Consider the following 15133-nt stretch of genomic DNA (forward strand, 5'->3'; position numbering starts at 1 on the left):
GGTTCAAGTGGTTCTCCTGCCTCAGCCTCCAGAGTAGCTGGGATTACAGGGATGCGCCACCACACCTGGCTATTTTGTATGTTTAGCAGCGACGGGGTTTCTCCATGTTGGACAGGCTGGTCTGGAACTCCCGACCTCAGGTATTCCACCCGCCTCGGCCTCCCAAAGTGCTGGGATTACAGGCGTGAGTCACTGCGCCCGGCATTTTTTTTTTTTTTTTTTTTTTTGAGACGGAGTCTTGCTCTGTCGCCCAGGCTGGAGTGCAGTGGCGCAATCTCGGCTCACTGCAAGCTCCGCCTCCCGGGTTCACGCCATTCTCCTGCCTCAGCCTCTCCAGGTAGCTGGGACTACAGGCGCCCGCCACCACGCCCGGCTAATTTTTTGTATTTTTTAGTAGAGACGGGGTTTCACCGTGGTCTCAATCTCCTGACCTCGTGATCCACCCGCCTCGGCCTCCCAAACTGCTGGGATTACAAGCGTGAGCCACCGAGCCCGGCCTTTTTTTTTTTTTTTTTTTTTTTTTAAGATTAGAAAACAGACGTTAGAAGCAGCCAAATCAGGTCTGTAAGGTGGATGCCTAATGATTTCTCATTGCAACCCACTCTTGCAAAACTGCCGTTGTTTGATTAGAGGAATGACCAGGAACATTGTCATGGTGGAGGGGGACTCTGGTGAAGTTTCCCTGGGCATTTTTCTGCCAAAGCTTTGGCTCACTTTCTCAAAATGCTCTAAAAATAAATAAATGTTATTCTGTGGCCCTCCAGAAAGTCGACAAGCAAAATGCCTTGTGCATCCCCACTCTGCCAAAAAACAACAACAACAACAAAAAAAAACAAAAAAAAAACTATTGCCATGACCTTTGTTCTTCACTGCTCAGCTTATTTTAATTAATTAATTATTGAGAAACAGTCTCACTCTGTTGCCCAGGCTGGAGTGCAGTGGCACAATCATGGTGCACCACAACTTTGACCTCCTGGGCTTAAGTGATCCTCCTAACTCAGCCTCTCAAGTAGCTGGAACCACAGGCACACACCACCATGCCTGGCTAATTGTTTTGTAATTTTTTGTACAGACAGAGTCTCCTTATGTTACCTAGGCTAGTCTTGAACTCCTAGGCTCAAGCAATCATTCTGCCTCCATCTCCCAGAATGCTGGGATTACAGGTGTGTGCCACAGAGCCAAGGTTCACTGGTCAGCCTTTTGCTTTCACTGGACTACTTCCACCTCTTGGTAACCATTGCTTTGATTGTGGTTTTTTCAACATTGTACTAGTAAAGCCATGTTTCATCTTCTGTTAAAATTCTCCTAAGCTACCTGGAGTTCACGTGACTGCACTATTCCTTTGTTTATTTATTTTTTATTATTATTTTTTGAGACAAAGTTTCACTCTGTTGCCCAGGCTGAAGCGCAGTTGTGCAATCTTGGCTCGCTGCAACCTCCACCTCTCCAGTTCAAGTGATTCTACTGCCTCAGCGTCCCAAGTAACTGGGATTACAGGCATGTGCCACAACGCCTGGCTAATTTTTTTTTTATTTAGTAGAGACAGGGTTTCATCATGTTGGTCAGGCTGGTCTCGAACTCCTGGCCTCAAATGATCCACCTGCCTTGGCCTCCCAAAGTGCTGGGATTACAGGCATGAGTCACTGCACCTGGCCCTGCACTGTTCCATACAAAGAGCTTGTGTATGGCCGGGTACGGTGGCTCATGCTTGTAATCCCAGCACTTCGGGAGGCCAAGGCAGATGGATCACTTGAGCTCAGGAGTTCAAGACCAGCCTGGGCAACATGATGAAACCCCATCTCTACCAAAAAAAAAAAGAAGAAGAGGAAAAAATAAAGAGCTCATGTAGACCAGGTGCAGTGGCTCACACCTGTCCACCATTTCCCAGCTGAGCTACTGCAGCTCCCTACCTCCTGGGAGCAAGCTACCTAGGAGACACTCCATCACCCCCTTCCCTGTTTTGGCTGGGCCACACCCCTGGCTACTTAAAAGCCTGAAAACACGGTGCGTGAACCAACCTCGTTGGGTTTTGGACATGTAAGTTACCTGAGATACCCACCACATATATACCTTTTCAATGTAACTCCTTGCTTGCTGTTGGACACTGGTGGGAACGGTGCATCTTACAGCCAGAGCTCTGTGTTACCCTGTAACATGAACTGCCCATTCTCACTCGGGTGCTCACAAACCTTACCAATAAAATTGGACAGGCTCAATAGAGCTCAACTATAAAATGGAACTGGCATATTCAAGATGAGGCACAGCAGAACCTCAAGGGACCAGTATACTCCAGGAACAAATGGGTAGCTTACAAGAAGGAGTCAAACAATCCTTAAAGGATCCTCTGGCTCCTCTTGTGGCTACCTGGGACCCAAGATTCACATATATGCCCACCAAGTGTATGGCATGGTTTACTGATGTCTCTGCAAAACAATAAACACACAGGGTCTACTGGGCTTCAGCCCAGTGGATGGCCATTCTTTGACCCAGTAGATGGCCATTCTTGACTAAGACTAGACATAGACATTCTGCCTAATTAGCCAAACTGCATGCATTGGTAATGGCCCCTGCAGGCCACATCCACCACCATATCTCATCACATTTTCATGATTCATGAGCCATGCAGACTTGTGTGCAACCCTTTAATGCTGCAGGACAGCAGGGGCTCCTTTGGTCCACCCAGTCCTCGAAACTGTTGTATTAAGACCTTTGTTTCAACTCCATCAATTTCCATTTCCATTTTACTCATCCCATTTTTTTTTGAGACAGGGTCTCGCTCTGTCACCCAGGCTGGAGTACAGTGGTCCAATCACTGCTCACTGCAGCCTCGACCTCCTGGGCTCAAGTGATCCTCCCATCCTGGCCTCCCGAGTTAGCTGGGACCACAGAAGTGCACCACCACACCTGACTAATTTTTGTATTTTTTTGTAAACACAGGGTTTCGCCGTGTTGCCCAGGCTTGTCATCCCATTTCTTAATTACCATCTAAAGACTTCCACTCTGCTGGGAGGAGAGCCATGACTCTCCCCTACCTTTCCCCGCTTTGTTTCATTTTATGAATGCTTTTTTTTTTTTTTTTTTTTTTTGAGACAGAGTCTCACTCTGTCGCCCAGACTGGAGGAGTGCAGTGGCATGATCTCGGCTCACTGCAACCTCCCCCTTCCAGGTTCAAGCCATTCTCCTGCCTCAGCCTCCAGAGTAGCTGGGATTACAGGTGTGCACCACTACACCCAGCTAATTGTTTTGTATTTTTAGTAGAGACGGGATTTCACCGTGTAGGCCAAGCTGGTCTCGACCTCCTGACCTCAAGGGATCCACCCGCCTCAGCCTCCCAAAGTGCTGGGATTGCAGGTGTGAGTCATCATACCCAGTCTATGAATGCTTGCTTTATTCACCTTTTTTCTTAATGACGATTTTAAAATTTCCACCTTTATGAGAGAAGTCCTTCGAATCTCCACTATTTTCCCCCATCCATTCTCTTCTTAATTAACTTGATATTGTTAATTGGCACTTGAAAGTTCCAATAGGAGATGTGGAGACAGCAAATTTGATAAGGCTTCCTGAGCTGTCTTTTGGTTTTGTAGAAGGTACCGTGGGATGTGTACATTAAAGGAACAACCTTATTTTTCTCCCCTTCCTTGCTTGTAGTTCTCAAGAATAACTTCAGAATGTTATTCTGAAGGTAACACCCTGAAATATGAAGAAACTGGCCAAAGCAGCCTGGGCTCCATTCCAGAGCCCCCTGCCCCCCTTTCAAAAAACAGGATGTCCTTCAGTGCTTTAGGGCAGCTCATCACGAGGCCATGTGCCGTAAAACCTAGGGTGGGTGCTCTGTGGGGTCCCTCAGCATCACTGCCGGTGGGACACCAGTAGATGAGACTCCATCTTCCCCAAGCAGTTTTCCTGAGCCTTGGGGGACCATCTTGCAATGAATCAATCCTAGGTTTCTACTGCCCCTTGTTGCCTGTCAGTAGTAAACTCACTTTATTGAACTTGTGTGCATGGGTTGTCTCACTGGAGTCAGACATTTGTAACCTGTGCGAAGTGAACCTACTTCATAGGCAAGGAGAGTCTGTAATCCTCCTCCGCTTGGCGGTGGGAATGTACAATGGCACACCCACTATGGAAAACAGTATGATGGAAAACTTCCTTAATAGGGTACCTACAAAACCTTACAGCAAACATCATGTATCATGGTCAAAAAGTGAAAGATTCCTTCCCAGGGTTGGGGACAAGGCAAAGATGTACACTCTTACCACTTCTATTCCACGTAGTGTTAGCAATTCTTGGCTCAGGGTAGTGGCCCATGTCTGTAATCCCAGCACTTTGGGAGGCTGAGGCAGGAGGATTGATTGAGTCCAGGAATTTGAGACCTGCCTGGGCAAGATGGGGAGACCCTATCTCTACAAAAAAAACTTGCAAATTGGCTGGTCGCTGGGCGAGGTGGCTCATGCCTGTAATTTAAACACTTTGGAAGGCTGAGGCAGGAGGATCCCTTGAGCCCAAGTGTTCAAGACTGCAGTAAGCTCTGACTGCACCACTGCACTCCGGCTTGGGTAACAAAGCAAGACCCCATCTAGAAAAGAATAATACAAGTGAAATGAGAAAAATAATAGAGACCAAAAAGGAAGGCATAATAGTGTACACGATGTGATGGTTGTGGTAAGCTAATGACCCCCGCCCCCAAAGATACACATACAAAGGATTTCCGCATCAATAGCCCTATACCTGTATTACATGGTATCTCAAAGCAGAGTTTGCAGATGTGATCTGGCTGAGCATCTTGAGATGGCAGAATATCCGGGATTATCTGGTTGAAGCAACATAATCACAAGAGTCCATATAGGAAAAATACAGGTGGACTTAGAATCAAAGAGAATTGGCAATGCTTGCACAGCAAAGGGACAAAGAGATTTTATGACACTACCTTCTGACTGTGAAAACGGAGGGACATAGACCATGAGGTAAAGGATCTAAGTGGCCTCTGGAACCTAGCAGGGGTAAAGAAATAAACTCTCCCCTAGAGAGTCAAGAAGGATCATAGTTCTGTAAACCTGTTTGACTTCTGACCACCACACATTAACAGCATAAATTTGTGTTTTTTTTGTTTTGTTTTGTTTTTTTGAGACGGAGTCTTGCTCTGTCGCCCCGACTAGAGTGTGGTGGCATGATCTCGGCTCACTGCAACCTCCGCCTTAAGCAATTCTCCTGCCTCAGCCTCCAGAGTAGCTGGGATTACAGGCATGTGCCACTGCGCCCGGCTAATTTTTGTAGTTTTAGTAGAGATGGGGTTTCACCATCTTGGCCAGGTTGGTCTCAAACTCCTGACCTCATGATCCACCTGCCTCGGTCTCCCAAAGTAGAGGGATTACAGGCGTGAGCCACCATGCCCAGCCTAAATTTGTGTTGTTTTAAGCCACTCACTTTGTGGTAATTGTTACAGCAGCAATGGGAAATTAAGTTTATGTAGAAAACCCTAAGAAATCTAAAAAATCTGGAGAATGAGATTTTAAGGAAATAGACTACCAAATTAACATACAAAAACTACTTTATTTCTATATACTAGCAATTAATACATGGAAATTGAAAATAAAATACAATACTCCTCTGGTTTGAATATCCCCAACAAAACTCATTTGGAAACTTGATCCCCAATGTGGCCATATTGAGAGGTGGTGCCTTTAAGAGGTCATTGGATCATGAGAGCTCTGCTGTCATGAATGAATCAATCCATGCACAGATTAATGGACTGTGTTATCATGGGAGCAGAAGTGACGGTTTTATAGGAAGAGGAGAGACCTCAGCCAACAGTATACTCAGTGCTCTCACAGTGATGTGCTACACTGCTTGAGGATGCTGCAGAGTGTCCACCAAGAAACCCTACCCAGCATTGACCAAAAAGGTCAAAAAAATGTCTAGTAAGGAGACCTTTATTTCTTACACAGGGTTGCAGCCTGCAGGCTGGGAAGCATGATCTCTACCAGAAACAACATAGGCAGTTCAGAGGAGGAAAGCTGCGGCAGGAATTTATACTGAAGAGCAGTGTGTTGACTATTAAGTAAACATACTCAACAGGTTATGGGAGAGTCATGCATGTGTGTGATAAGCAAACATACATGTTCCTAGTTTATCTACCAGGACAAAATAAAATGCTCCTTTTCCATATTCACTCTTAAGAGGAAACTCATGAACGTTAATCTTTTCAAATTATATCAATATTCCAAGAACATCAGGAAGGAGGTGTTGTCTTTATTCTCCACCACTTTTTTTTGTTTGTTTGTTTTTTGAGACAGAGTTTTGCTCTTGTTGCCCAGGCTGGAGTGCGGTGGCGCGATCTCAGCTCACTGCAGCCTCCGCCTCCTGGGTTCAAGCCATTCTCCTGTCTCAGCCTCCCAAGTAGCTGGGATTTACAGGCATGCACCACCATACCCGGCTAATGTTCTTGTATTTTTAGTAGAGACGGGGTTTCACCATGTTGGCCAGTCTGGTCTTGAACTCCTGACCTTAAGTAATCCACCCACCTCAGCCTCCCAAATTGTTGGGATTACAGGTATGAGCCACCATGCCCGGCCGACGTCTTTTAATTTTTTTTTTTTTTTGAGACGGAGTGTCATTCTTAGTGCCCAGGCTGGAGTGTAATGGAATGATCTCGGCTCACTGCAACCCCTGCCTCCTGGGTTCAAGCAATTCTCCTGCCTCAGCCTCCCAAGCACCTGGGACTACAGGCATGCACCACTAAGCCCAGATAATTTTGTACTTTTAGTAAAGATGGGGTTTCACTATGCTGGCCAGGCTGGTCTCTCCTGACTTGAGGTGATCCACTTGCCTTGGCCTCCCAAAGTGCTGGGATTACAGGCGTGAGCCACCGTGCCTGGCCTAATTTATATTTCTCATATTCTTACTATGTATTTTCACTTCATGGAAACCAAGATGCATAGCATGGGTCTTATTTGGCACACAAGAAACTGATGTGGAAATATAATAATGTGGTGCATATCCATCAATGGCAATGCAGATTTTGGGGTGTAAGAATGTGAAATTAACTTTCAGTAAGATTTTCATTATACCCCAATAAGTATCCTAAGCCACAGTGTGGGGCACATAATTCAAGCGCAAAATGCAGTTATAGGTTTCCAAAACTGTGTTATTTGATTTCACCATGAAAAAAATTATTCTTGATCCTTTAAGAGCCTAGTGGTGCACTGCTATTATGTTATGAAGTATCCTCCTGAGACAGGATAAAACTATGTTGGCAGAAAGAATGTGATTCATTCATAGAGAAAAACCATTCTATTTTATTAGTTAAAACATTTTATCTATGATACATTCTGAATAAAACATTAACAAAATGTGCTTCAAGCAGATAATGTGAGTTCTACTAAAGAATATGTTACTCTACTTCTGTTGATTAAACTCTTCACTCTGACAACTACTCTCTCTTCAATTTCTTTCTTTTTCTTCTTTAGATGGAGTTTTGTTCTTGTTGCCCAGGCTAGAGTGCAATGGCATGATCTTGGCTCACTGCAACCTCCACCTCCTGGGTTCAAGCGATTCTCCTGCCTCAGCCTCCCAAGTAGCTGCGATTACAGGCACCTGCCACCATGCTCGGCTAATTTTGTATTTTTAGTACAGATGGGGTTTCTCCATGTTGGTCAGGCTGGTCTAGAACTCTCGACCTCAGGTGATCCACCCGCCTCAGCCTCCCAAAGTGCTGGGATTGCAGGTGTGAGCCACCACGCCTGACCTCGCTTTTCAATTTCAAAAACAAGACCAATTTTTCATCGCTCTTTGCTAAACAACAGGTATTGCTCTTTAATGGATAAGGGGGCGACCTTTTCCCCTGCAGTATTTCTACCACACAATCAGTATCTAATTACCTATTACTCTCCTCCCACAAAAATCCCAATGTCCTAGGGTCTTGGCCTGCTCCATTTCATGTTCAGTTGATAGACCATTTCTTTCCTCTAAGCCACAGTACTCTCCTGGTAGGAGAAAGGCACCCTGAACATTATCCGAATGGTGAGTGACATCACAGTTTTACATTGTTTTTCGCCACTCCCAAATGCTAATTCAGACAATACTTAATTTTAAAAGCAAAGTCCTCCTTCACAAATTGGATAGAAATAATCCTTCACCCTAATCAATGATCTTCACCCAATCAATGATCCTTCCATCCCAATGATCTTTCCAGGAAACCAGCGTGGAAGGTGTGTGAGGAGGCACAATAAGATTTCAAAGTTCACATTGAAACTCAATGGTAGGCTTTCCAAAAAACCTTAAATAACTCAATAAAACATTTCATAAGGTGAAGGTAACTGACTGCCTACAAATATCCTGCAACCTTTTCATATATGAGTTAAAAATATATAATTTTTAGCATATTTGGACTTGTAAGTATTCTACAGTGTATAATATCAAAGGCAAACAGGGAAACCAGAGACTGTTATTCCTCATAGGAATCCTCACTTACCGTCAGTCACTGGGTAATGGCCTCAGGATGCATATTACATTTGTTTGGTTTCATCAAAGATATAAATTTTGATGCCTAGTAACCTGCAAGGCCTGGATAAACCCTCTGCCACATATGTTTACATGATGTCTCTTGCTTATGGCCTCTCATGAGGTATTGGCTTCAACTCATAAGGGATTGGCCACTGTCACTGCATTTGTAAGGATTCTGTCAAGAATGAATTAACTGATGTGAAAGAATTGAATTGTACCTGATGACCTCACCACACTCATTTGTAAGGTTTCTCTCCAGTATGCATTCTGTGATGACTTGCAAGATTTGAGCTCTGCCTGAAGACCTTGCCACACTCATTACATTTGTAACGTTTTTCTCCAGTGTGGATTGCCATATGGGTAGTTAGACTTGACCTTACCCTAAAGGCTTTCCCACACTCTGTACACCTGTAAGGTTTCTCCCCAGTATGAATTCTTCGGTGATTTGCCAGGTGCGCATTTTGAGTAAAAACCTTGCCACATTCATTACATTTGTAAGGTTTTTTCCCAGTATGGATTGCCTGATGGGTGGTTAGGCTTGAACGAACACTGAAGGCTTTCCCACACTCATTGCATCGGTAAGGTTTCTCCCCGGTGTGAGTCCTTTGATGATTTGCAAGGTGTGAATTCTGCGTGAAGACCTTGCCACATTCAGTACATTTGTAAGGCTTCTCTCCAGTATGGATGACCTTATGGGTAGTTAGGTTTGAATGCATACTAAAGGCTTTCCCACACTCATTACACTTGTAAGGTTTCTCTCCAGTATGAATTCGCCGATGAGTTGCAAGGTATGAATTGTGCCTAAAAACCTTGCCGCATTCATGACATTTGTAAGGTTTCTCTCCAGTATGTATTGCCTGATGAAAAGTTAGGCTTGAACGATCACTAAAGGCTCTGCCACAGTCATTACACTTGTAAGGTTTTTCTCCAGTATGAACTCTCCAATGCCTTGCAAGTTGTGACGTTTGAGCGAAGACTTTACCACATTCATTACACTTGTAAGGTTTCTCTCCAGAATGAATTCCCCGATGACTTCTAAGGTGTGATTTTTGAGTGAAGCTCTTGCCACATTCAATACATTTGTAAGGTTTCTCTCCCGAATGGATTGCCTGATGGGTAGTCAGACTTGAACGAACACTGAAGGCTTTCCCACACTCATTACACTTGTAAGGTTTCTCTCCAGTATGAATTCTTCGATGATTTGCAAGTTGTGAATTTTGAGTGAAAACCTTGCTGCATTCATTGCATTTGAAAGGTTTTGTTCCAGTATGGATGACCTGATGGGTAGCTAGGTTTGAATGCATACTAAAGGCTTTGCCACATTCATTACACTTGTAAGGTTTCTCACCAGTATGAACTCTCCGATGCCTTCCGAGGTATGAATTGTACCTAAAGACTTTGCCACATTCATTACATTTGTAGGGTTTTTCTCCAGTGTGGATTGTCTGATGGATTGCTAGGCTTGAACGAACACTAAAGGCTTTGCCACACTCATTGCACTTGTAAGGTTTCTCTCCAGTGTGAATTCTCCAATGACTTATAAGGTGTGAATTTTGGGTGAAGAGCTTGCCACATTCATTACATTTAAACGGTTTTTCTCCAGTATGAATTAACTGATGGGTAGTTAGGTTTGAATGTCCTCTAAAGGCTTTTCCACACTCATTACACTTGTAAGGTTTCTCTCCAGTATGAATTCGCCGATGAGTTGCAAGGTATGAATTGTGCCTGAAGACCTTGCCACACTCATGACATTTGTAAGGTTTTTCTCCAGTATGGATGACCTGATGAATAGTTAGATTTGAACGAACAGTAAAGGTTTTGCCACACTCACTGCATTTGTAAGGCTTCTCTCCGCTATGAATTCTCCTATGACTTGTAAGGTTTGAATTCTGAGTGAACGCCTTGCCACATTCATTACATTTGTAAGGTTTTCCACAACTGTTTGCTTTTCGTCTTTGTGTGAGTAATGAAAAATGGTTAAGTTCATGGTATTTTTTAGACCTGTGGGTTTGGACACTAGAAGGAATTTGCTGAAGTGGTGACACTGAGGAACCATTGTCGGGAGACTTCTCAACTTGATTACATTCATACATTTTCCCCTCACCTTGAAATAGCTGCAGTTCAGGCAGATGTGAATGAAAGCTTCCTTCAAGCTGATTGTTCATAAGCTTGTTTTCTATCTCTCTTCTATCGCGTTGATCTCTTTTACCTTCTTTCTGGGTCATAAGCACTCCCTTGTAATTTCCTGTGTCATCTCTCCATTGACACTCAAAGTCATGCATATTTTTCTGGGGTTCCTTGAAGGAAAAGTCTTCAATGTCAGGGCTTTCGTGCCTTTCCAACACCACTGTGTGGAATACTGCTTCTGTACTGCTCTTCTCTTTTGGTAGCAAATCCTTGATTGTACGTTTAAGAGGGATATCTACAAGATATAAAGAATCACATAATTTCCAATTAATTACAGTATAGAAATAAATATTTTACATTGAAAATATATTCCACCAAAAGTAATACTTACATTGAACAGACTTTGGAACTTCAGAACCGTGAATTTCAATTGTTAGGAACAAAAATGGTTTTTTTTGAGACAGAGTCTCGCTCTGTCGCCCAGGCTGGAGTGCAGTGGTGCGATCTTGGCTCACTGCAAGCTCTGCCTCCCGGGTTCACACCATCCTCCCACCTCAGCCTCCCGAGTAGCTGGGACTACAGGCGCCCGCCACCACGCCTGGCTAATTTTGTTTTTGTATTTTTAGTAGAGACGGGGTTTCACCATGATAGCCAGGATGGTCTCGATCTCCTGACCTCGTGAGCTGCCTGCCTTGGCCTCCCAAAGTGCTGGAATTACAGGCATGAGTCACCGTGCCCAGCCAAAGTAGTATTTTTTAACAAAGAAAATGCAGTTACATGTAATTCAAATATTTGGGAAGGGCTGGCTGTTGTGGCTCATGCCTGTAATTCCAATGCTTTGGGAGCCTAAGGTGGGAGGATCACAGGAGGCCACGAGTTTGAGACCAGCCTGGGCAACATAGCGAGACTCCATCTCTACAAAAACAAAATAATTTAAAAATTAGGCCAGGCGTGGTGGCTCATGCCTGTAATCCCAGCACTTTGGGAGGCTGAGGCGGGTGGATCATGAGGTCAGGAGATTGAGACCAGCTTGGCCAACACGGTGAAACCCCATCTCTACTAAAAATACAAAAATTAGTCAGGCATGGTGGCATGCGCCTATAGTCCCAGCTTCTCAGGAGGCTGAGGCAGAAGAATTGCTTGAACCTGGGAGGTAGCGGTTGCAGTGAGCCAAGATTGTGCCACTGCACTCCAACCTGGGTGACAAAGCAAGACTCCATCAAAAAATAAAAATAAAAAAAATTAGTTCGGCATGCTGGCATGTGCCTGCAATTCTGGACACTCAAGAGGCTGAGGGTGCTGGGTGCGGTGGCTCATGCCTGTAATCCCAACACTTTGGGAGGCCAAGGCAGGTGGATCACCTGAGGTCAGGAGTTCAAGACCAGCCTGGTCAACATGGCGAAACTCTGTCTCTGCTAAAAATATAAAAAATTGGCTGGGTGTGGTAGTGGGCACCTGTAATCCCAGCAACTTGGGAAGCTGAGGAAGGAGAATTGCTTGAACTCAGGAGGTGAGGTTGTGCCACTGCACTCCAGCCTGGGCAACAAGAGCAAAACTCCATCTCATAAAAAAAAAAAAAAAAAAAGGCTGAGGCATGAGGATTGCCTTAGCCCAAGAGTTCAAGGTTACAGTGAGCTATGATTGTACCACTGCACTACAGCCTTAGAGACAGTGAGATTTCTTAAAAAATAAAAAAATAAAAAAAATTGGGGCAGCCTAGATTCAAACTACCTATGACCAAAACACTCACATTGTGAATCCTATGTTAGCCATCAGAGGATTATTTCTCCACCATGACCTCACGGCACATACCAATTGGCCAAAAACATATGGCTATCTCAATTGAAGAAAAATAAGTTACACACAATTAAAGCATATTCATTATGTACAAATACATACTAAAGTACAACATAATATATTACAATTGCAAAGAGCTCACAGGAAACATAATTAAGAAGCGGGAATTTTGAACTGCAAAGCCATAATAGCACTAGGAAAATGAATATTCAATAAAACTATGTCAGAAAAAAATGTGTTGAAATACTTGTTACATAACTATCTATATCCACACAGAGCAGACAATTTTGCAACATTAGTAAGTGGTACATGACAGTTATATTTCTTTCTTTCTTTTTTTTTTTTTTTTAAAGACAGAGTCTTGCTCTGTTCCCCAGGCTGGAGTGTAGTGGTGCGATCTCGGCTCACTGCAACCCCCGCCTCCAGAGTTCAAGTGATTCTCCTGCCTCAGTCTCCCGAATAGCTGGGACTGCAGGCATGTGCCATCACGCCTGGCTAATTTTTGTATTTTTAGTAAAGACGGGATTTCACCATGTTGGTCAGGCCGGTCTCGAACTCCTGACCTTGTTATCTGCCTGCCTCTGCCTCCCAAAGTGCTGGGATTACCGGCGTGAGCCTCTGCACCTGGCCTGACAGTTATATTTCACAATACATGCTGAAAACCATAATGTATTAATTTTATGAAAATCAACTAATAAGATATTCTAGCAGCCTATGATCAAATGAATTGAGAGGAATAACTGCATATATAAAATGTTCTTGTTTAAGGCCACGTGTGGAAACTTAAAAAAAAAGTTATTGGCCAGGCGCAGTAGCTCATGTCTGTAATCCCAGCACTTTGGGAGGCCGCAGCAGGTGGATCACCTGAGGTCGAGAGTTCGAGACCAGCCTGACCAACATGGAGAAACCTCATCTCTACTAAAAATACAAAATTAACCAGGCATGGTGGCGCATGCCTGTAATCTCAGCTACTTGGAAGGCTGAGGCAGGCAAATCTCTTGAACCCAGGAGGCAGAGGTTGCGGTGAGCCGAGATCGCACCATTGCACTCCAGCCTGGGCAACAAGAGCGAAACTTCATCTCAAAAAAAAAAAAAAAAAAATTATTGTCTGTGGAATAATAAACAGTTTTCTCTTAAGAGAAAGAAGGATTTTTATTTAGAACCAACACAGATAATAAGAACTGGAATACGATTTTTAAAAAAATTCTATATTGAAAAATTATATATATTTACAGGAAACAAACTGATATTCTGTTATAGGTATGCAATGTGGACTGATGGAAACAAGCTTATTACCATATAAGTCATCTCAAAAACCTATCATTTACTCCTAATGTTTTCACCCAGTGACCAACGTCTCCCTATTCCCTCCAGTCCCCAACCTGTGGTAACCCACACTCTACTCTTTGCTGCTATTAGCTTTATTGGTTTAGATTCCAAATATAAGTGAGAACACGCAGTACTTGTATTTCTGTGCTAAAGCCTGGAAAAACAGAATGCGCACCCCATGTAAGACTGAGGATCAATGACAGAATGATTTTGTTAGGTGTCTTTACGGTTATGCTGAGAACAATCTCAGAAGATAGAACCCACTCGCTTATCACACACCCCCATGAAGAGTGGCAAAAGCAGAATGGAAGAAATGGCTGAGGGACCTCAACAGGCAGAGACGGCTGGAGACTCTTCCATGAGGTTTGGGGCAGCAGATGCCAAGGAGCAGCAGCCAATGTTTCCATCTCCTGAGCAAGTCTTCCAGGCACAGGAAATGGGATGGAACATAAATAGGTCTAGATGTCAGGACTAAGGACTATGGAGGCTTCCCCTCTGACCCATATGGACTAAGAACTGAGCGCCATATGGAATTAAATACAGAGGGAGAGACCAAGAAAGAAAGCAGTCTCTTCAAAAGGAACCAGAGTTCAAATGACAGGGTGTTGTCCATCATGATAAAGACTTTGCTATCTCTAAGGCAACTTATTTTCCCAAAGAACCCTCATGTGCAGAGAGTTTCCCACTTTATTTATTTATTTATTTTGAGACGGAGTTTCGTTCTGTTACCCAGGCTGGAGTGCAGTGGCATGATCTTGGCTCACTGCAACCTCCACCTCCCGGGTTCAAGCAATTCTCTTGCCTCAGCCTCCTGAGTAGCTGGGACTACAGGCATGCGCCACCATGCCCGGCTAATTTTTTTTGTATTTTTAGTAGAGATAGGGTTTCACATTGTTGGTCAGGCTGGTCTCAAACTCCTGACCTCAAGTGATCTGCCCGCCTTGGCCTCCCAAAGTGTTGGGATTACAGGCGTGAGCTACTGTGCCTCTTCCCACACTCTAGTTAATGAGCGGCCTTCTCTCTGCCCATCTGAGCTCTTACCTGTGACCACACTTTTGACACATTCCCGCATTCTTGGTTTTCTTGCTATCTTCACACAGCTCTTCACAGTCCAGGGCTCTTTCCCTTCCTCCAACATGGAGATAATATTCATATCAAAATGACACAGTCCTGTTTATAAAAAGAAAGGATCGCAATGTGCCGGGGCTTTTCCAGAATCCCAGCCCTATGTTTACATGAGAGGACATTACATGTGGATCTAAGAAAACTTCAAAAATTCATCCACTGGGCCAGGCGCGGTGGCTCATGCCTGTAATCCCAGCACTTTGGGAAGCTGAGGCAGGCGGATCACAAGGTCAGGAGATGGAGATCATGATGG

The 15133-nt window shown here is 44.1% G+C and overlaps 1 protein-coding gene across 5 annotated transcripts in view; it reads right to left on the minus strand.

Annotated features, from left to right (window-relative positions):
• Positions 1-6280: 6280 nt before the first annotated feature.
• The window catches only part of ZNF160 (zinc finger protein 160), a 38090-nt gene continuing 29237 nt past the window's right edge, over positions 6281-15133 (minus strand). For 3 of the 5 annotated variants that reach the window (XM_012509932.2, XM_003269891.3, XM_030821218.1), the window contains 2 exons: positions 14797-14925; positions 7462-10924 (listed from right to left, as the gene is read on the minus strand). In XM_012509932.2, the coding sequence (XP_012365386.2) occupies positions 8739-10924; positions 14797-14925 (2315 nt within the window). In that variant the 3' untranslated portion in view covers positions 7462-8738. Of the gene's footprint in view, positions 10925-14796; positions 14926-15133 lie in introns of all 5 variants that reach the window. The other 2 variants (XM_030821217.1, XM_030821219.1) reach the window with 2 other exon arrangements.

This window comes from Nomascus leucogenys, chromosome 10 (genome assembly GCF_006542625.1).
Source record: "Nomascus leucogenys isolate Asia chromosome 10, Asia_NLE_v1, whole genome shotgun sequence".
Taxonomy (NCBI): domain Eukaryota; kingdom Metazoa; phylum Chordata; class Mammalia; order Primates; family Hylobatidae; genus Nomascus; species Nomascus leucogenys.